We start from the raw sequence: 22,291 nt of genomic DNA, 5'->3' as shown, positions 1-22,291 counted from the left end.
CATCCACGCGCCGGCGTCCACAGCGCCGGCGTCCACACGCTGGCGTCCACAGTGCCTGTGTCCACAGCGCCGGGGTCCACGTGCCGGTGTCCACGCGCTGACATCCACGGCGCCGGCGTCCATGGCGCCTGTGTCCACAGTGCCGGCGTCCACAGCACCGGCGTCCACAGCGCCTGTGTCCACAGCGCCGGGGTCCACGTGCCGGCGTTCACGCGCTGACATCCACGGCGCCGGCGTCCACAGTGCGGGAAGGGGACATGCTCCTCACGGGTGCTACACAAGTAAGCTACACTACGTTTTCCTGTCTGGATGACTCTCTTCCCTGGACTTGATCATGGTCTTGTTTTCCCATCTAGTTTTCTGTGAGGTTTTACACATTCAACCCCAAGCTCTGCCAGTTGTCTCCATTTCCTGTCCATACTCTTGGGCACATCAAGTGCCATCCACTTCCTCCCCTCGGAGAGGGGTGTCCTGGAGGCGTTGGGCGCCCCCAGTCTGGCCTGGTCCCCCAGTCTACCTGGGCCCGCCCTTCAGCCCTTCCTGTGTTGGGTCCCCCTCCTGAACCCGTGTCTTCTTCCCTTGTTTTGCTGAGCTTTATCCTCCAGTCAGCTCCTGAGAACGGCCCACGTAAGTAACTTGAAAGTCTTTTCCCAGCTGGCCCTTGGCCTTGGCTGAGTAGAGCAGCCTGGTTAGAAATCGTTTTCTTTTAGAATTTCGAACGGGCCCCCCCATCTCCTGGTGTCCAGCCTTGCTCTTGAGAAGTCCGAGCCGTTTTAATCCCTGATCCTTGATACCTGACCTGCTTTTCTCTCTGGAAGTTTGTAAGATCTCTTTGTTCCCAGTGTTCCAGGACAGACAGCGATGCGCCCTGGGGAGGGCCTGGTTTAGCCTCTGTGCTAAAAAGCCTGGGGTTTGCGACCTGCCACCCTGCCCCTCCTGCTTTCTGCGTCCGCTCTCTGGGGCTCCTGCTTACGTGCTGGGGGCTTTCCTAAACTGGCCCCACTTTTCTTCCCTTTCTCTCCCGTTTTCTCCTCCCGTGCTTTGTCCTACTTTGTAGAAGACATTCTCAGCTTTGGCCTGCGGGCTCTCCCTGGGTGGTTTTGTGGTCACGTTTTCAGTTCCTGGAAGTCCCTGTCGCTGTGCCCCGCTGTCCTGTCGAGCCTTCTCTCACCCCCGCCAAGGAGGTTTCTGAAGCTGCTTCCCCGCGTGGCCTCCACGCCCCAGAGTTCCCTGTTCTCTGTGTCTGTCTCATCTCCTCTGTGGCAGAGGCTTTCCTTAGATGCCAGTGCTCTGTGTTCCGGGGGGGCACATGCCACCGGGAGCCCGGCAAGTGTGCCCAGAGCTTGCTCCCCGGGCCCCCACCTGGTGGCCTGGCTCACCTGTTTTGCTGGGGTCCCTGTGGTCCGTTGCTGTTGTTGCTTTTGGCCTCGAGGCCCCACTGAGGCCATTCCTGCTCCCCCATGCTCTCCTCCATCCTGAGTGACGGGCCGCCTGTTGTTCTCCAGGTCCGAGCGGGAAGGGGACCCTCGGCGAACTCCCGTTCTCGCCGTATGCTGCAGAGGGAGGGCCTGCATCCTGCTGCCACGGCCCAGGAGGCTGTGGGTGCTCAAGCTCCGCGGCCGATTCGCACACCTCCTGCTGAGCACCTGGCGGGGGGGGGGCCACCCCACCCCAGTCTCCGTGGCCCAGCCCTCTGGATCCCATGCCCCCTGTCCCCTCCCAAGCCCTCAGAAATCTGAGTGGTGCTTTGTGGCAGGGAGGCCTTTATACATCCTGGCTCTGGTGGGCTCAGCGGAGCCGCCGACAGGTGCGGGGAGGCCTCCTCCGCTGGCGTCCGATGCTGCTGGACGTTAACAGCCCCAGGTTGAGGGAAACTAAATTTTTGGCCACTTTCTGTATTTCTCCCCGTGTTGCCCTTGCCCTGTATCTCGTTTGAACAAGAGTTGTGTTCGAGCTCTCTTCCTCAAGCTGTTGCTAAGAACCATTACTTTCTCCGGGACGTCGAGCATCCGCCGTTCCCCTCGTTCTGGAAGGCTGTGGCTCCCCAGGAGGGACGGCCAGGTACCGTGGGCTGCCTGGGCCTGCAGCCACCCCCTCGTCAGTCTCCAACGTACGTGTGACCGCCGGTGAAAACAGGACCCAGGGACCCTGTCCCGTGTCGCAGCCTGACATGCGTGTGCCGCACGCAGCTGTGAGCATCAGGAAGGGCCTGTGGCCACAGGGCCCTGCGCAGGGGCCTCTCCTGCCTGGACAGCACGCCTCCGCAGGGCCAGGCCCGGAGCTGTCTGCCATCAGCTGTCAGAGACACGTAGGGGCCGGCGTGGCTGGAGCCCGGTTTCTGCGGCCTTCTCGTGTCACTGCACTGACCACGGCGCAGTCGTCGAGCTGGTGCTGGCAGGGCCTCGGATAGAGGGCGAGGAGAGCGGCTGCAGTCGTTGTCACCAGCCCACACCGAGGAGGATCGGAGCGTGAGGCCTACCCAGGACACGAGTCCCTGAGCGCTTTGATCAGCCCATCCCCCTGCTACCAGCCGGGGCTGGCTGTGCTGGGTTCCAAGTCACACTTCGGCCAGATGCCGAGGTAGGTGTAGGAGGTCGCTGGCACCGGTTCCGGAGTCACAGGGTAGGGGTCCTCTCGCTTTGCAGTCGGCCGACCAGAGGAGAGAATCCGGGGAGCCCCAGAACCCGCCTCTGGGAGCCTCACGTGCCAGGTCAGCGATCGCAAGCATTTTAGCAGTGAGCTCATTCTTCAGATAATATCTTAGACTTAAGCCTGATTTGCTCACCAAATAACAACAGAGCTGCTCCTGCGAAACTGCCCAGGGTGCCCGGGCGCCGCAGGCCTCGGGTGGAAGGTCTCACGGGCTCTGAGGCGGTGAGGACAGAGGGCCCGGCACGGGGGCCGCACGGCAGCCTGAACCGGCTGTGCCCCAGCCTCGGGGCTCGTAGACCCCGAGTCAGGAGCATGACAGCTCGTGTGGCTCCTTCTCCGGCCGAGGACATGGGGCCCGAGGGGCAGGGATGCATCCTGGGCCACACGCGGAGTCGGAGGCAAAAGGCAGCAGCGAGGTCCAGGCGTCCGACCCTCGGCCCCCGCCACCTCGCGAGTCGGCTGGTGCCGTAAATCGGGCCTGTTAACACCAGTGTCTGGTTGTCCAGCTTCTCTGAGCTTCGAAGGAATAGACCAGACGCAGGGAGAGGGTCTGCAGCAGGCGAGGACACAGAGGACCCGAAGCGACCACACAGAAGTCGGGGCACGCCAGACCCGAGGGGGCCGCGCCGGGGGAGCGGACAGACCAGCCGGCGCCCCTGCAGCAGTGCCCGCACCGACCTCAGGAACAGCGAGTTCACACGCGCGGCACAGACGTGCTCACTGACACTGAGGTGTCGGGAAGCGAGGGGACGTCCGGACGGCGCTGGCGGCAGGTTGTGCCCACAGGGCGCCCACGCGGGGCCGGCTCCCTCATCAGTGTGCTCGGCGCTCCTGGCGTTCCTGCTGGATTCTATCTAGCCCCTCAAGGCCCCTGCCTGGAAGATTGTCTAGGTCCATATACTTCCTCTGGCTGTGGAGCTTTCAGGGGCTTCTCCCCTTTTCCCCTGCGTTTGTTCACATTCTGGCTGAGGGACAGGTGCGTGCCCGTGTGTGTGCGCGTGTGGTATGTGCAGACGTGTGTCAGCACTCCTGCCAGAAGTGTAGAGAGCTCCCGCCCAAGGCTGGAGTTAGCTACACTGCCCTCCTCCTCTCGCGGGGGCTGGCTGTCCCCAGAATGCCAAGTTCATGAGCAGTTCCTGGGCGGGGGCTCTGTGACACGCGGGGACAGCTGGAGCGCTGTGGGCTGTGAAGAGACTGACCAGCTTGACCTGTTCCCTCCGAGCCTCCCTGGGCCAGAGGAGTGAAGTGGGGGGGTGCGCTGGACGGGGGGCCCCTAGGGCTGGCCTGTGGGGCAGGGTGTCTTTCAGAAAGTTCTTGAAGCAGGCGGTTTGCGGGCTGGGCCGCGTAGAGCAGGGAGGGCCCTGATGGCGCACTCACGGGGTGTCCACGTAAGGTCACAGAAGCATGCTGGGAAGGGGGGGGTGACAGAGCCCAAGTGGGGTGGGGCTAGGGGTGCTGCCTGCCGGTGAGGGCGCACGCGGCCCCCCGAGGGGGCCCCGGAGGCAGTCCAGGCGGCCAGCACGGGGGCTGGGGCCAGGGGCCTTCACATAATGGCTGCTCAGCGCCAAGCCGGGCACTGGGCGGGCGGGCATGGCCCTGCCCTCAGGGAGCTCATGGACCCGTAAAATCGGGTGGAACCCCAGCTCTGGAGCGAGTTGCTGGGTGAGAGTGTGGGTGCCCCCGGGTCACACTTCTCCCGCCTTTGGCCTCCACCAGCAGGGGTGCGGGCAGCGGGCGGTGGGACCACGGGCTGCAGTCCTAACACTGCCTCTCGTCACCAGAGCCATTTCTCCCAGGACTGCGGTCCAGCCACAGGTGATCCTGTGGTCCTGTGGCTGGAGTCCCCATTCTTGGGGGAATGTACCAAGGAGAGCGATGGTCAGAGCTAACAGATACCAGGGGTGACTCCAAGCAAGCTGGTCTTCGTTCCAAGGAAGCAAGGACCTGCCCCAGTTCTTCTAGCTCACGATATCAAAGCTGAGAAGTGTCTCCTTTTCTTTCTTTCTTTTTTTTAAAATTTTTTTAGTGTTTCTTTTTGAGAGAGAGAGAGAGAGAGTACGCAGAGAAGGGACAGGGAGAAAGGGAGACAATCTGAAGCAGGCTCTGCCGCTGTCAGCACAGAACCTGATGTGGGGCTTGAACCCATGAATCGGGAAATCATGACCTGAGCTGAAATCAAGAGTTGGACACTCAACGGACTGAACCACCCAGGCAGCCCTAAGCTGAGATGTATTTCTTTGTACTTGACACCTAAGATGAGGCCTTTAGCCTGAGAACAGTCCGGTGGGCCCTGGAGGACAGAGTTGTCCGTCACACGAAAACCTGGCTCCTCGTGGCACCGTACGCCTAGTCAGGGTCTCAGTGACACAGCAAGTTCTGCCTGGATTTATTTCTTGATTACTGGGGAAAGGTAATGGTGTCTTCCGGAATGCTGGTGGCGTGCCGTGAGTGAAATAGGTTCTTATCCCTGGTAGTTAGTGAGGAGCGGTTACCCTCGGAGAACATGGGACAGCAGCTTGGGTTTTTTCCTCTGAGGTCTTGTTCAAGGGTAACTTTACAGGCCTGAGCCGCCCCTTTGATTTGTCAGTATCAAAGCCTGTTGATGGCTGTAATTAAGTCGCGGGGCACTTCAGCGAGGGGTGCGGCTGTCTCCCCACGCCTGTCCTGTAACTTGTCTCTCAAAGACAAAAACAAACGGCAGCAGGGCGCGCGCTCACACACGCAAGCTTTGGGAAGACGCCAAAGCTATTTGTAATTCTTTAGCATTTCCAAATGACTTTTAAATCTTAAATTTACTCCATTTTATATTTGCAACCTTGATTTTCTTCATTTTTATGAAGTTTTGAATATGAATAAGCCAAAATTTAGGTGGCCTGTTTCTCTTTTTTAACTGAAAATTTTACTGAGATGATTGCAGATTCACATGCATTTGTAAGAAATAATAGAGATCTGAGTACCTTTTCCCAGCTCCCCAGTGATCATGTTTTGCAAAACAATAGTAAGTCAGCAAAACTGAAGCTTATCAACTTTTTCTTTTTCTTTCTCTTTATGTTCTATTTTTTAAATTTTTTTTAAATGTTTTATTTATTTTTGATACAGAGAGAGACAGAGCATGAGATGGGGAGGGGCAGAGAGAGAAGGAGACACAGAACCGGAAGTAGGCTCCAGGCTCTGAGCTGTCTGCACAGAGCCTGATGCGGGGCTTGAACCCACGAGCATGAGATCTGACCTGAGCCGAAGCCGGAGGCTCAACCGACTGAGCCACCCAGGCACCCCTCTTTATGTTCATTTTTGAAAGGCAGAGAGGGAGACACAGAATCTGAAGCAGGCTCCAGGCTCTGAGCTGTCAGCATAGAGCCTGACACGGGGCTCAAGTTCACGAACCGTGAGATCATGACCTGAGCTGAAGTCGGATGCTTAACCAAATGAGCCACCCAGGCGCCCCAGATTTTTCTTTAAAAAAAAAAAAAAACTGTGGTAAAATACACAGCACATAAAAGTCACCATTAGTGGTTTTTAGCACATTCATAATGTGCAGTCTTCATCACCATCTAGTTCCAGAACATTTTCATCAGGATTCGAGGAAACCGTCCCCGGGAGTGGCCACTCTCCAGCTCCCTTCCCCCAGACCGCTAATCTGCTTTTCCTCTGTATAGATCTTCCTCTTCTGGACATTTCATGGTAAGGCACTTGACATGATATGTGGCCTTTGCAGTTGGCTTCTTTCCAGAGCATCGCTCAAGGTGCATCCTGTTACCAGTCCCGCCGTCCTTTTACCGCTGATGGGTACTCTGCTGTGTGGAGAGACCGCATCCTGTGCATCCACCCGTCAGGCAGTGGGCATTTGGGTTTCCTCCAGCTTCGGTGGCTGTCGTGACTGTTGCTCTGAGCATTCGTGTGGTTTTTGTTTGAACACCTGCCAGTTCTTTGGCATATATCTGGGAACGGGATTCCTGGCTCATATGGTAATTCAGTGTTTAACCTTTGAGATTAACCCGGTGGCTGCCCCACTTCACATCCCCCCAGCAGGCTCCACACCAGCTCCTTGGGCTTGTTTCCATTTTCCTCTCTCTGGTCCTCCTGGTGCGTGTGGCATGCTATTGTGTGGTTTTGATTCGCCCTGCCCTAATGACTCATGTCGGTCATCTTGTCATGTTCTCATTGGCCATTTGTATTTAGAGAAATACTGTTCATGTCCTTTGCCTCTTGTTGAATTGGGTTGTGTTTTTGTTGATGGTTGGAAGAGCTCTTTATGTATTCTGGACACTAGACGCTCATCAGAAAGGGAATTTGCAAATATCTCCTCCATTGTGTAGGCCGTCTTTTCGCTTTCTTTATGGTGTCCTTCGATGTACAAAAGTTTTTAATTTGGGTGCCTGGGTGGCTCAGTTGGTTAAGTGTCTGACTTCAGCTCAGGTCTTGATCTCACAGTTGGTGAGTTCAAGCCCGTGTTGGGCTTTGCACTGACAGCTCAGAGCCTGGAGCCTGTTTGGGATTCTGCCTCTCCCCACTGTATTGTCTCTCTCCAAAAAATGAACAAACATTAAAAAATAAAATAAAGGAATAGAAGATAAAAAAAAGTTTTAAATTTTGACTAAGTGCATTTTTTCTTGCCTCTTTTTGTTGCTTGTGCCTTTGGTGTTATCTCTAAGAAACCATTGCCAGGGTTAGCTCTTACGTTTATTTTCAAGCACCTTCAAGATAGTTTTGTATGTGGTGTGAGGTCAAGGTCCAGCCTCATTCTTTTGCATGTGTTCAGTCCAGTAGGGCCGGCACCGTTTTTTGGAAGGGCTGTTCTTTTCCCGTTGTGTGATCTTGGCAATCGTGTCGAAAATCACTTGCCATCTACGGCCATAGCCCCCTTAACGCGCCCAGTCTCGTCTGATTTCGGCACTAAGCAGGGTCGGGCCTGGTTAGTACTTGGATGGGAGAATTACCTGCCTGCATGGATTGTTTTCCGAACTCCCAGTTCTGTTCCGCTGGCGCATGTATATGCCTGTCCTTACTTTGAATACTGTAGCTTCGTGATATTTTTGAAATCAGGGAGTGTGAGTCTTCCAAAATTGTCTTTTTCAAGATTATTTTGGCTATTCAGGGTCCCTTGCAATTCCATACGATTTGGGGATCAGCTTTTCCATTCCTGCTGAAGTAACAGCGGAGAGTTTTGACAGAGGTCACGGGAACGTCTGCAGACCGCTTTGGGCAGTGAGTGGAGAGAGGGCAGAGCTCCCACAGGCAACCTGGACAGACGTGCCCGGGTGCTGGCTTACAAGGTCGTTTCTGCGCCCTTGACCCACAGTCTCATGCGGAAAGGCCGCCCCCAAGCCCAGGAACGTGGCATTTGTTTATTTGTTCGTTGGTTCATTGGTTCGCTCATTCATTCATTCTATTACGTTTTCATTTTAACCCCAGCGTAGTTAGCATACAGAGTTCTCCTGGTTCCACACGCACAGTGTCGTGATTCAGTCCTTCAGTCGTCACCGCCTCCTTCACCCCCGGCCCCCCCCATGTCCCCTCCGGTGACCATCAGTGTGTCATCTGCAGTTAAGAGTCTGTTTCCAGGTCTGCCTTTCTTTCTTTCTTTTTTTTCCTTATTTGTTTTGTTTCTTGAATTCTACACATGAGTGAAATCATATGGTGTCCGCCTTCCTCTGACTTACTCTGCTTAGCATAAAACTTTCTAGTTCCGTCCATGTTGTTGCAAATGGCAAGATTTCATTCTTTTTTTTACGGCTGAGTAGCAAGGACTGTGCCCTTTAATGAGCCGCACACACAGGTCCCGGGGGCTGGGAGGCTGAAGGACCGCTGGCCTGGCCTTCCTCCCTTCCTTCTGGATGACTTGCATTCGGCAAAAACAGGTTTCCTGGTCTGAAAATGGCCTGTCCTTGTGCAGCGGCGTGTCCGTGGGCCGCCTCCCCGCCCCCATCCTGGCGTTTTGGTCCTGCCCACCCCCCGGAAGGAGGTTGTGGGGACTTGTTACAGTTGCTGTTTGTGAGACAGCGTGTCCCGGGCCATGTTCGGGAGTTCTCAGGGTGGCAGCAGAGGGCGGGCGACCTCTGGGGGGCCCTCTGCCGCCCGCGTGCCCCTGGGCAGGGGCCTGTCTTTCCCATGCTGCCTCCGCCGTCACCCTTCCTGAGAAGAGGCCTGCAGAGTCCTCGGATCAGCTGAGAAACCTTTCGTGCGGGCGCCTTATTTGGCACCGTCTGCCCTCAGGCGCGCCCTCTGCCTTGTCTCCCAGCCCCGGGTCCCAGCAGACCACCCGTGTGTGGTTCCGGCCGCCCGGCCCGGCATCCGCCCCGTGCCCCGTGCTCCCTCCTTCTCCGTGCTCCCGCCCGCCGGCCACCTCACCCCGGCCCCTTCCCTCCGGCCCACCCGCCGGCCTCCCTGCCCTCCTGGCCACTGTCTGACCACGTGGTACGCTCCCAGAACCCCTCAGTCTCAGTCTTATATTTTTTGGTGGGACTGTGTGGTCACTGAGGTATCTCTCACCAGACTTCAATATCCAGGAGTCCAGAAAAGTAATTCCTAGCTCCAAGCCCCAGCCTGGCACGCGGTAGGTCCGCTCAGGCACATCTCTGCTGGAGGTTGACAGGAGCGCGGTGGGGGCACGAGGGCAGCTGGGCGTGTGGGGACAGGTGGGTGGTGGGTTAGACGGATGGGTGGGGGCTGAGCGCCTGGCCGGCCAGTGCCGATCGGTGAGAGCTTTCTGTCCACTTCCTCAGGCCCTGCCACTTGTCCCTCAGGAAACAAAGGTGACTGAGACACTTGGAAAAGACACAGTAGCGTTGTCAGGCCCACGGCCCTGTGCCACAGAGGGTGGGGGGGAGGATGGGTGCCCGAGGGCTCTTCCCCACGGTCTCCTCCCTCCCTGTGACCAGGTCCTTCCCGAAGGAGGGAGTCCTCCACTGAGGAGCCTCTGGGATTGGACCAGCCCCAGCCCCTGAGCCCTGCCCTCCTCCAGCGGCCCCAGGACATTGCTCACTCTTCCTCATCCCCTCTCCCCTCTCCCCTCCTGGAGGCTCAGCAGCCCTGCCCCCTGCTTCGTTCTGGGCCTTCTAGGCCCTCTGTCACAGGCTTAGTCCTCTGCTCACTTCTTACCCCTTTGCGGTCTGATTCTAGGGCCCCAGGCCACTCCCAGCACCCCTCCCCCCCGCCCCCAGGCCTCCAGGGACCGCGGATGACCTCACTCTGTATTCCTCCCAGCCCCTGAGTCACACGTAATCCCAGTGCCCAGGTGCAGTTACAGGAGTTTCCTCGGAGCCCCGCCCCCCTCGCCCCCACCCGACTGTGCACCAGAGCGACTCGGGGGTGCTCCTGGGAGCCCGTGACCTCGGCTCAGGCCCCCCCCTCCGCTGTCGGATTCACAGCTGTGGCCGCCCTGGGGAGGGGCGTCTTCTATTGTGAACTGAGCCAAAAGCAGAACACAAAATGACATAAGCCAGATTTTTTTTTTTAAATAAAGAGCTTTACTTGAGGGAAGAGCTAAAAATATATCAAAGGATCAAAAATTAAGTGTCCTCGGTCACTTTTTACACTTGTTTTTCAGGTTTCTCTCAGGAGCCTGGGGGAGGATGCGGCCTCGTGGGTGGGAGGGAGTTTGGTTCGCTGGCTGGTGGCAGGGGCCCCGGGTGACGCCCGCTCTGACCCAGAGCCTCTGTGCGCCCACTTTTGCCCGTTCCCGCGTGCGATCTCACTTAGCCGGGACGTCATGCCGACCGGAGGAGGCTGGGAGTCCCTCTCCCACGGCGTCACATCGAGGGACACTGAGGGCCCCAGCCTCCCCCAGAAGCTCTGCCGCGAGAGGAAGGCCCAGGAGGCGTGCAGGCCAGCCGTCCTGGGGGGGCGTCCGCACTCACAGGGGCACTTTTCAGCGGCACCGGGGAGGGGGGACCCCGGGAAGGGGATTCAGAGGCACGTACTTCCACGTATGAAATAAGTAAGTCACAGAGACGAAAAGCACAGCACAGGGAGAATAGTGACAGGATTGTCATCATGCTGTCTGGTGAGAGATGGTGACCGCACTTGGCGCCGGGAGCACTGGGGGCGTGTGGAGTTGTTGAACGCGTGTCCCGAACACCTGAACCTAACATGACAGCGTCAGCACATTGTAAGATTTAATAGATGGAGGCAGAGGCGAGAGGAAAGAGAGACCACGTTATGGAGCCAAGAAGGCCTTCATTGGAGTCTGCGATTCCCGGGCGGGGTTCCGTGACTCCGGAGTGGGGAGTCAGGGACGTCGCGCCTGGTACGGGAGAGCAGGGTGTTTTGTGGGTGCAAGAGTTCCAGGTTTGAGCTCGGGTGGGCAGATAGCCAAGTAGGGGCATCTTTGGGCTGTGGCAGGGTAGGATTGGCTGTTTAGTTCAGGAAGGGGGTGCTGGAATTCCGTGGTGAGACCGTCCAGCTCGGAGAGTGGGGGTCGGCAGTCCCTGCCGGTGCCTGGAACTGTTCTCTGACCCGCAATAAGATGGCCACTTGGTCGCCCTCTTGAAGTACTCTTACACATTAATTATACTTCAGTTTAAAAAATTAAAACAGTAGTCGACAAACAAAAGAACAGCCCTGGGGCGCCTGGGTAGCTCAGTCGGTTAAGCAACGTCAGTCAGGTCACGATCTCACAGTTAATGGGTTCAAGCCCCAAGTAGGGCACCATGCTGACCGCTCAGAGCCTGGAACAGGGCTCGGATTCTGTGTCTCCCTCGCTCCCTGCCCCTCCTCCACTCATACTTGGTCTCTCTCTCTCTCAAAAATAAACATTAAAAAAAAAAAAAAGAACCCAAAGGTAACAATTACTTAAGAAGGTCCAGGGAGGCTGACGGAGGAAGAGGCGCGGGGGCCATTGCAGCAGAGCCGGCTGCTGCCCCTCGTGGGGGCCCCTGCCGCCAGCCCCACCAGGAGGCACCTTTCCAGATGATGCCCAGGGATGCCCACTGGCTGGGGCCCCAGCCCGCGTCCTGCCGGCGTCTCAAGCGTTTGTCTCCCTCCTCTGGAAAAGGCTGTCAGTCTGTTCTGCCCGAGGCCTCTCTCCCTGTCTCTCGTCTCTGACTCAGCAGCCGCCTGTGCTCAGGTTTCTGTTTATCACCTCACGTGGCCGGCGCCTGCTCTGACAGGGACCAGATAAGCAGAGTGGCCCGAAGGCGCGGCCAGCCCTCCAGCAGACCCTGTGGCCCGTGCCTTCCAGGCCTGCTCTGAGGCCCCCCCACCACCCCTGGGCCCAGCCATCTCTTGCCCGGGTTCCAGGTCAGCCAGGGTCACCTCATGCTACTCTGTTTTCAAAACTTTCTAGTGGCTTCTCACCTCACTCAGCACAAAGTCCACCTCCTCCCCTCAGCCAGCGGCCCTGACGGCCTCTGACCTCTTCCTGCCCCGGCCCTGGACTCCAGCCACCTCACCTCCTGCTCCCAGACCTGCAGGCTCTGCACTTGCTGGGCCTGCCTCGCCCGTCTTCCTGGAGTGATGGGGTCAGGGAACCTGCCTGGTCACCCACCCCCCTGCCCCAAGGCTCTCCACTGCCCCCACCTTACTGCACTGGTGAGGTATGGCTGGCCCAGCCCTCCCAGTAAAATGGAAGCTCCTGCAGGGGTGTGTAAGTTGTCTGCCCTTGAGGTTTCCCCAGGGCCTGGCACAGCCCAGTGTGCTGACGGTGCTCTCTGCAGAGCAGATGGTTGTACGGCCCCGGCAGAGGGGTGCAGGAGACAGCTGATCCGAGCCCTCAGGCAGCATGAGCATCCGGTGGGGGTGGCGTGGTGTTCCGTGGGACCCAGTCTGGGAAATGCTGCAGGACGGTGCGCTCCACAGGGTGTGTGCACGAGGGTATGTTGTTCTCTCTTCCCCTTTCAGGGTGCACTTCCGGGCATCCCTGTGGGCTTTCTTCTGCGCACCTACGCTCCTCTGCCCTTGAGAACTGGTCTGCGTCCCTCCCTCCCCCCATGGCCTGCCCTGGGCAGGCCTCTGGCTCCGGGGGTGGGGGCAGGTGGGGAGCGCCCTTCCTTTTTCAGGGGCGGCCTCGATGCCACCCGCTCCGTGGGAGGGAGCCTCACGTCCCGCGTGGGGTCTGCGGAGCAGCGGGGGTGGGACCTGGGTGCACAGTCGGGCTCGAGTTCTGCTTCGGCTCTGGGTGTGCTCACCCGGCCGTGCCCAGAGTGTGAACACCCACCAAGCTGCGCACTTCGGATCTGTGTGCTTTTTTGGGTACGTGTGGTCCTGCGATATGAAGTTGTCCCTTTTTGGATGAGAGCAAACAAAGAGCTTGGCTCGCACGACGTGTCAGCGGCCCTCGGGCAGGTGGACCTCAGCAGGTCGGCCACCCGGCTGAGGCTCAGGGTCTGCCCGGCGAGGGAGAGCGTGCGGGGAGGGGATGGTGACGGGCACAGATGGGGTGAGGACTCGGCCTCAGCCTGGGTCACAACAGGAACCCCAGTGCATTCTGGGGGAGAAGTGCAGGACGGCAGGCGGGTCCCCAGGGCCCTGGAAGGCCGAGAGGGTGCAGGGGGCCTGGTAGCGGCTGGAGGCCCTGGAGGAGGGGGGCTGAGGGTTCCTCAGAGACACGTAGGAGATCTGAGCCTGCGGCCGGAGGGAGACTGCACGCAGCCTGGCCTCTCTTCGTCCTCCCCCTCCTGCCTCTTTCTCAGGGGTCTCTCCGCCCGCCCTCTCCCGCTCTCTCCCCAGCAGGCCACCCCACTTCTTTCTTCCCTCTTCCCGGCCCAGCACGGCCTTCTCTGTCTTTCGTTGTTCTGCTTGTCCACAAACACCACCCCAAAAGTTAGTGGCTTTAAGTAGTCGTTTGTTCTTGTCGCGCCTCAGATGCAGGCGGGTCTGCCGGGCACCCCCGGGCCGGGCCTGGGTGGCCGCCTCTCACACTGTGAGGCTCCTGGGGAAAGAGCAACTAGGACGCGGCTCGCGGACCCCGGTCCAGACCTGCTGTCGAGCTGCCTCTGCTGTGTTTTGATGGTTAAAGAAGTCACAGGCCAGGTTCCAGGGGAGGGGACAGACCCCGTGTCTCAGTGTGACCACAGCTCGGGACGAGGGTGGGGCCGTGTGCAGTGCGCCTCCAGATGCTGTGAGGACCCAGCTCTGTTCCCTCCGCTTGGCCCCTGCCTCGCCCCTCCCTCCTGGAGCGCCTTGGTCCTCCATGGAATGGGGGTGAGGAGGGGGACTTGGCCTAGAGCCACACTTGCCGAAAGGAAGCCCAGATCATGGGATGGACGTAGATGCTGAGTGTAAAAGGGCGTCCCGTGGCCAAACAAGTGTGGATTCAACCACGCCGAGCAAACGGGTCTGTGCTGCCCGGAGGGGGCAGAGTGCCCAGGATAAATGCCCACGCACGCTGATCCTCGTGCTCAGAGCACTTGCAGGGCCTAGAGCGGGGCAGGCCCGGGTGCGCTCTGTGGCTTTGTGTGTGGCCCCTGGGGGTCCAGCCCCGGCTCACAGCCCCCCTGGTCCCCACCCCCCGGCTACCCAGTGGGCACGTGACGTGGGCAGGGTCGCCCTCTCGGCTCACCCATGCATCCCGGGCTTGGCATTAGGAGGTCACTCGGGGTTTTACGTGCCATTCGTATTTCTGTCGGTGACTGTTGTCTGGGATTGTGCCCAGTGACATCCCAGCCGCCTGGCCTGCTGCACGGACTGGTTTGGTCTCGCAGCCACTGAAAGCTTGTAAATTGCACATGGCCCCCACCCCTACTGCACAGCTGTCCACCGCCCCCCTCACTGAGCCCCACATGCTGGCCCCTCGCCCCTCAGTGTCTGTGTGACCTTCAGGCTGCCTCCTTCCCTGGCCATCCCTGTCACAGGGCCACCTTGCCCATCTCAGTGCTCCTTTGTTTTTAAGAGGGAAAGTTAAAAAAACATTTTTTAATGTTAATTTATTTTTGAGAGAGAGAGGGGGGGGGGCAAGCTGGGGAGGGCAGAGAGAGAGGGAGACACAGAATCTGAAGCAGGATCCAGGCTCCGAGTTGTCAGCACAGAGCCTGATGTGGGGCTCGAACTCATGAATCACGAGATCATGACCTGAGCCAAAGCCGGATGCTTAACCAACTGAGCCACCCAGGCGCCCCTGTGCCTTTTACTTCTTGATACTAACCTGTCCTAGTCTGAAACGAGCCTTCAGAGCCTCTACTTCCTGGGAGCTGGTCACCTCACCACCTGGACCCTCCCCTGCACAGTCGGCCTCGTCAGCCCTGCCCCCCAAGGTCCCCTGGGCCAGTGTGTGCAGCCGAGCCAGGCTCCCCTCACGCGCGGCCGAGGAGGGGGCCCTTTGCTAATAGGACCCTTATGACTAACACCCGCTCTCTCCTGAGCACCCCGGATGGACAGATGGCCCTGGTGCAAGGCTGGAGCGTGGGGGCCCCTCGTGTGCCCGTGAGCTCCGTGTAGCAGAGGACTTGGAGCAGCCAGGGTCGGGTCCAGGTGGGGAGGTGACCAGCTCCCGGTCTCTGGAAGCATGCCCACAGCAGCTGCGGGTGTCCCTGGTTCTGCGGGCAGTGGGCGGGCAGGTGCTGGGGCTCCCGGTGGCCGGGGGCGATGGGAGCTGACGCCCGCTCCAGGGAGCGGCCGCTGTGCCCCCTCTTTGCCGTCCTCCGTGTGTCCCCTGGCCTCCCTGGAGCTGAGCCCCTGGGGACCTGGTACCCCTGCCTCTTCTGAGAGTGTTTCATCTGTTCCTTAGTCCTGCGGTTAGGAAGCTCCGGCCCCGGGCTCCTGCGGCTGAGAGGTATGACAGGCTGGAGAGTGACGGCGGAGGCCCAGAGCCCCGCCCCTGCCTCAACGGGGCAGGGGCCACAAAGCAAGCCCCCTCTGGCCATGTGCCCTGAGGGTGTCTGCCGGCCAGACTGGCAGTGATGTCCATGGGAGCACAGGAAGCCCACCATATGGATGAGGCTTGGGCGTTAGGCATACTGGGGTGAGGGCACTCACCACGCCGGCGGGGGAGGCACAGAGCAGAAGAGGCTGTGAGTGTCTCCTGGGTCACTGATTTGGGTCCAGTTGAGGCTGACCAGGAAGGCAAGTCCAAGAGGGAGAGAGCAGGGGCCACCGAGAGGTCCAGGAAAACGGACAGCATCAGGTCGGTAGGGGACGGCAGCCAGACCCTAGGGTTTGGTCCTTGCCAGTGACCAGAGGCTGGGACCCTACCAACGGCACGGGGGCACCTGGTTGAGGGGTGGGTGGCCCCGGGACGAACCCCAGCAGGTCAGTGGCAAGCAGGACGCTGAAGGGGCTTACTGGTGTCCATGACAAGCAGACAGGGGACCAGGGGACCTTGCATGTGGACACAGGTTGACTGAGGGGTGGGCAGGGCGGGCTGGCATCGTGTCCACTCGGGTCGAGAGGCCAACTAGGCAGGGGAGCAGGGGACATCGCTGCCTGTGGGGATGCACCAGAGGACAGCTGGCACCAAGAGAGGCCCTCCTGCTGGGTGTCAGGGCCCAGGGCTGTGCCTGGGCCAGGCCAGGTGGGTGGCTCTGGGTGGGCCCTTGGCAAGCACGGTGCTCCCAGAAGAGACGGAGGAACTGAATGATGGCCTTGTTCCTAGTGACACTGGTCATGAGGCCACCGAGGGCTGGGCTGTGCTGGCGCTCGACCCCAGTGTCCAGTGTGACCTCAAGAGGACCTGATGATGGGGCACCTGGGTGGCTCAGTCGGTTAAGCCTCCGACTTTGGCTCAGGTCAAATCTCACATTCGTGGGTTTGAGCCCCACATCGGGCTCTGTGCTGACAGCTCAGAGCCTGGAGCTGCTTCAGGTTCTGTCTCCCTCTCTCTGCCCCTCCCCCTCTCATGCTCTGTCTCTTTCTGTATCAAAAATAAATAAAACATTTAAAAAAATTTAAAAAAAAAAAGAGGACATGACGAGAAGGGTCACATCCTCCCGTGTTACAGGGGCAGGAGCAGGGGGGCAGGGTCACTGGCCTTGCCCGCCGGTCCCCATTTCCCGCAGCGCTCACAGCAGCTCTGTCACCGTCAGCCTTGCCCTCGTCCTGTCCCGTCCATACAAAAAGCAGAAGCGAGGTCTCGGATGTGTGGGGAGACCCCCCCTCGCCCCTCCCCGGGCCGCCCACCCCCTCGATGGGGCCCCTGGGGCCTCCTCCCCACGGGCCTCTGTCATGCCCACAGCAGCGATAGCGTATTTTGGTGTTCTTATTTCTCTAATTTTTTTAATTAAACTTTTTACCGTGAAAACCCCTCAGGCCAACAGAAGCTCCGCAGGCGTGTTTCCATAAAGTCCCGCAGGCCCTTCGTCCAGACTCGGCCGGCAGCACTTTGCGCCCTCGCTTGGCCCCGCGCACGAAGCTGTGCGTGTGCCGAGCGCGCCTGCTCGGAGGAGCCTCGGAGGCCCCGTGCTTCGCGCCTGCTTCCGGAGCTGGCCTGCCTTCCTGCGTCACCTGCTGCCGGGCAGGGACGTGCACGGGGCGACAGTACTTCTCTGTTGCCACCGGCCCAGCCCAGGTCTCCATGTGCACTGCCTGTGTCCCTTCCTTCTCCTGCCTCTCTGTCCCTCGGGACCCACCGTGCTGCCGGGCTCCTGGCTTGGTGGGCGGGCGGTCCCCAAGTGTGGGGTCGCCTGACGTGGTGGGGCTGGTGTCTGTCCCCACAAGGCCACGCTCGGAGGGCAGGACGGGTCCGCTCTGCTCCCCCCTGTGCCTCCCGCCCTGCGTCAGGCTCCGGACCTCCTGTCCCAGCTCCAAAAATACCACGCCCGCCACCTCTGTCCCTGAGGAAAGTTCCCTCCTGCTTGCAGCCCGCCGGGGTCACACTGGTCAGCGTGCACGCCAGCCCCAACGACCAGATGCTGTGGGCACTGGACAGCAGGTGGAACGTGCACGTCCGGGTCGGGATCACTGAAGAGATGCCGGTGGGGACCGACTGGGAGCACGTGCCAGGTAGGGACAGGCCCGGGTGTCCTGGCGTCCCCCACACGGGCACCTGCCCCGTGCTGTGGCAGGTGACCGGCGAGCCACTAACGGAACGCCCCTTGTGCGAGGGACCCAGCACCGCAGAACTGCAGCCCAGTCCCCCACTGCTGGGCTCTCTGCAGGTCACCCGTTCCCGCACGACCCGGACACTCCCATCCTGCCGCCCGGGCCCTCAGCAGGTGCAGGGCTCAGTCACTGCACCGTCACCCTGGTCGACGGGGCCCAGTGGCGGGAGGAAGCAGACTCAGGGCGGGTGGCCGCAGCAGGGGCAAGGACAGACGGACACCCTGTCTGCCTGCAGGGCTGCAGGCCTGCCAGCTGGCCCTGAGCGCCAGGACCGTGTGGGCACGCTGCCCCAACGGCGACCTCGCCCGGCGCTACGGCGTCACCGACAAGAACCCTGCTGGAGACTACTGGAAGAAGATCCCCGGAAACGTGACGTGTTTCACAGGCAGGTGCCGGGGCTCCCAGGGCACAGGGTCCACGACAGGCTGCTCCCCCTGGGCTCGCTCTCCAGAGAGCGGGGGGATCACCTGCGAGGGAGGGGCGCTCAGCACCCGGCCGGCTGGAGCCTCCCAGGGGGAGGACGGGGCACCAGGCCGCCCGCTCTAGAGCTGAGGAAACTGAGGCACGGGTCAGAGAGGTGGAGCAGCCCCCTGCCCGGGCCGGGTGGCTGACGAGCGCGTGGCCACCTCTCGTCCCTGCAGTGACCTCATCAGACGAGCTGTGGGCAGTGGGCCCCCCCGGCTGCCTCCTCCAGCGGCTGACCAAGACTTTCAGCCACTCGCACGGCGGCCACGCCACCGCGCCGCACCCCGAGGACCTGGAGGACGGGTGGGAGGTCATCTGAAGGCGTCGCGCCGCGCCGCAAGGGAGGGAGGAGGCAGCTCGAGTCCCGCCAGGCCGGGCCCGGTCAGACGGCCCCCACTTGCTCTCATCCGTGTTTGTTTCCGTCTTGTTCCAGAACCCACAGCCTCAGCCAAGGGACCCCGAGCCGCCTCCAGGGCGGCAGCGCCTCTGAGCTCTTGCTCTGTCCCCCCTCTGGCTGCTCCGGGCCCGTTGTGGGGACGGCCACGTGCGTAACCCCCGGCCAAACAGAGCCAGAGGCCAGCACGCTCTGGCCATGGGTGGGGGGGGGCGGGCGGCGACTGCCTGGTTGCCATCACAGGGACGTGGGCTGTGGCCATGTTCCGTGCCCGACGGGGCCGCGTCTGAGAGGCGGGTGCTGGGCTGTGCCAGAATGTGGTGCACACGCACACGCACACGCACACGCCGCGCCACGAGACCACACTTCAGCCCGGACAATAAGCGCCAGTGGATGAGACGGAACGGGGGAGGTGCACGTGTTTCCCAGGCAGCGGCGGCCGGACGTGGGGGAGCCCCGCCACGTGAGCGCGTGGGAAACGTGCCGAGTGTTTAACCAGTGCCACTGGCGGTCCCGTAGCGACAGGACGCGTCTACTAATTCTTGCCTCTTTTGTTCCTTGTGTCACAAACCTGCGTCACATACCTCAGTTGAAGTCAACTCTGACGAAGTTAGAGGAGAAACGGGTTTTCTGGAACCACCGGGAGGGTCTTTGGTTCCTTCGCGGGGCTTCCCCGAGCCGGCTCTGTCCGCAGCTACAGCGTCACGGGGCGCGCAGGGCGGCCCTGGGACTGCGGGCTGGCTCCGAGAGGCGGCGGGCACCCCCAGAAGGTTCGAGCTGGGGCCGCGAGGGCTGCGCCGGACTCAGTCCATGGGCTCAGCCTGCGGTGCCCACTCTCCTGGCTGGCACCTGGGCCCCGGCGCTTGGGCCCACTGCCCCCCCTCCCGGAGCGGGCCTCCAGCCTCGCCGCCCTCTGTAGCTCGCCTTTGGCCGAGGGCCCGGTCACCCGATGCCTGTTTCCTACTAAGGAAATGTGCCCGGGAGCCCCGGGCCACAGGTGAAGAGTGATGAGACACGTTCTGTGACAGGACCGGCCAGCCGCCAGGGCGGAGGTGTTCCAGGTCTAAACGAGGACGAGATGCTGAGACCCCAGAGCCCCCTCACACCCCACTTTTACAGAGAGAGTTTGGGGACGGCAGAGGCCAGCCCAGGCTGGTGCGGCCCCTCCTCCGTGTCCGTCGCGCCTTGTCCGGCTCCCGGCAGACGGCGGAGCTGTCCTCGGCCCCGGGGCGTTAGTGCGGTCAAGCCCCGGGCTGGCTTGGTGCCCTGAGAGCACTCTGAGCCTCAGTGCTCGGTACGGCTCTCGTTCCAGCTTTTAGTCGTGCTTTGAGACAGTGCGATAAGCGAGGCTTTTTCCAAATCTGGTCACGTCCGGTGTTTGAGCTGTGAGAAAGGACCCTCCGGCGGGCGCTCACGGGGGTGGCGTGCCCCCCGCCGGCAGAGCACGGCCTGCTTGGTGTTCAAATACGCGCCAGGTTGCCCAGGGTGGCTGTCCCGGGGCGGCCTCTCCAGTGGCGGACGGACCCCTTGGGGGGCACGGGGGCCCACTGAGGCCAGGCTGCTGGGGGCTGGCTCTGCAGGGCCTTGAGCCCCTGGGTCCAAGTCTCCTTCCGAGAAACAACACCCGGTCGCACACAGCAGCAGGGCCCTACGGGGAGTGGCACACGGGAAGGGTCACGTTCGTCACAGCAGCCGGAGAGCCCTGACCAGGAAGTGTCCGACTCGAGTCAGGGAATGTCACACTTCACAGAAGGTGTCAAACAAAGCACGGAGTAAGGAAGACACCCCCCGACATCCTGACAGAAGACTGCGTACGCTGTGCAGAGCCGGGGCCTTTCCAGAGGACCTGGTGGGGTTGAGTCAGGCTGTCGGAACCCTCACTGGAGCCTTGTGCCGGAGGGAGGCAGGGCGGCAGGCCCGAAGAGCATTTGTGCCCAGGGCCCCCGCGCTGCTGGTGTCTCAGCAGAGCCCCCGAGGGAGTACCCTCAGCCTCAGGGACACGCAAGTCTCTGGACTTGCTGGAGGTCACACACAGGCCATTGCGATTGGAGCCGAGCTCTGCAGGGCCAGTGCTGCGTGATGCCACTCCGCTGTCCTGGGACAGAACAGGGGGCAGCTGCCAAGAGCGATGACAGCAGCAGGAGGTGTAAGCATGGGGGGGGGTGCAGGGACGCAGCTGCCCAGACCCGCCAGAGGGCGGCATGGTGGAGGCACGTTGTAGAGGAGGGGACAGGCGGGTACAGTCACCCGTGACGTGGACCACCGCCTCATTATCTGGACAAAACAGCCATTGCATGGATTAAAGAATCTTAAAACTAGGGGGGAAACAGTATCCAATTTGGGGACGGCAAAGGCTTTCTAGACTCCAAAGTGATGGGAAGAGCCATGGAGGGAAAGCATGTAGATTTGATTTCCTCAAAATGTTACAATGTTACCAGTTTAAAACCACACATAAGATTAAAAGGGGAAAGAATTGCGGCCTCACAGCTGGTGACGATGTACCTTGAAAACTTGTCCGCGCCCGTCGGACGACCAAACAAAAGGGTGTCACTCAGCCCAAGCCCTGGCGCCGGGCGGGGCGCCCACGGAGCAACCTTAAAACTGGCAAACCCACAAACTCCGCTTCTGGGAACCTGTCCTCAAGACCAAATCCTAAACTGGGGGGACGCGTACAGCGCAGGCCGTCCCGGCATCGATGCGAATGGCTCCGTCCGACTCGGGCTCCTGTGCGGCCGCTGGAGGCCGGCGCCCCGGGGCAGAGGGGCCAGGGCTGGTCCCAGGCCTTCCGGCGTACGGGGGGGGGGGGAGACGGGGGAGCGGGAAGCGATCCACTGCGCACGGTCCTTGCCTTCTAACCTGGCTGGGTTGGGTCCCAGCGGTGCCTGCAGGCCACACCGTTTTGTATCTTTTGAATTTCAAGCCATGTAAATGTATTGTTTATTTCAAAATAAATAAAATTCACATTTTATAAAGTGCTAACATTAACTCCTTATGCTGTCAACACTAGCTGAACCAAATATCACAAAGTAAACACCAAAGGCTCCTGAGAAGTCATTTACAAAGCATTTTACAATATAGGAAAATGCTCAGACTCTAGTAAGTTTAAAAGTACTTAATTCTTTAAGCAGTCTGCTGTCAAGTATGTATAAAATATGCATAGGAAAAACATATTTATATACGTGCATAGGAAAAACTGGAAGAAAATACACCAAAGTACTCGCAGTGGTGGCTGGCAGCAGGTCGCCGGTCCCTGCCACACGGCGGAGGGCGAGCGGGACCACCTTTCCGTGAGGAACGCCCGCCAGGCTCTGCCCTGGATGTCTCTGCGGTCCCAGTGCTCCGCCTCCAGCGCGAACTCCAGACGCAGAAACTCTTTTTAAAAATCACTGAAGACAGAAAGCTCTATTTCCACCTCTACTTTGATGAGCCTGGTGCTCACACGTGTACATCCATCAGACTGTACGTTTAGTCTTCATCTCGGGGCGCCTGGCGGCTCAGTGGGAAGAGCAGGAGACTCTTGATCTTGAGGTTATGAGTTCAAGCCCCACATTGGGCATAGAGCCTACTTTAAAAAGGGGGGGCCTCTCTTCTTTATTTAAAAAAAATTTTTTTTAATGTTTATTTTTGAGAGAGAGAAACACTGAGTGTGAGCAGGGGAGGGTCAGAGAGGAAGACACAGAATCTGAAGCAGCTCCAGGCTCTGAGCTGTCAGCACAGAGCCCGACGCAGGGCTCGAACCCACAGACTGTGAGATCATGACCTGAGCCGAAGTCGGCCATTTAACCAACTGGGCCCCCCCAGGTGCCCCCC

The 22,291-nt window shown here is 60.0% G+C and overlaps 1 protein-coding gene across 6 annotated transcripts in view; it reads left to right on the top strand.

Annotated features, from left to right (window-relative positions):
- The window catches only part of TECPR2 (tectonin beta-propeller repeat containing 2), a 105,820-nt gene extending 84,360 nt beyond the window's left edge, over positions 1–21,460 (top strand). For all 6 annotated transcript variants that reach the window (XM_029951223.1, XM_029951225.1, XM_029951224.1 and 3 more), the window contains 3 exons: positions 17,382–17,523; positions 17,858–18,007; positions 18,264–21,460. In XM_029951223.1, the coding sequence (XP_029807083.1) occupies positions 17,382–17,523; positions 17,858–18,007; positions 18,264–18,406 (435 nt within the window). In that variant the 3' untranslated portion in view covers positions 18,407–21,460. The remainder of the gene's footprint in view (positions 1–17,381; positions 17,524–17,857; positions 18,008–18,263) is intronic.
- The last annotated feature ends 831 nt before the right edge of the window (positions 21,461–22,291 follow it).

This window comes from Suricata suricatta, chromosome 9, assembly GCF_006229205.1.
Source record: "Suricata suricatta isolate VVHF042 chromosome 9, meerkat_22Aug2017_6uvM2_HiC, whole genome shotgun sequence".
In the NCBI taxonomy this organism is placed as follows: Eukaryota; Metazoa; Chordata; class Mammalia; order Carnivora; family Herpestidae; genus Suricata; species Suricata suricatta.
This window is presented reverse-complemented; position numbering and strand designations above follow the sequence as displayed.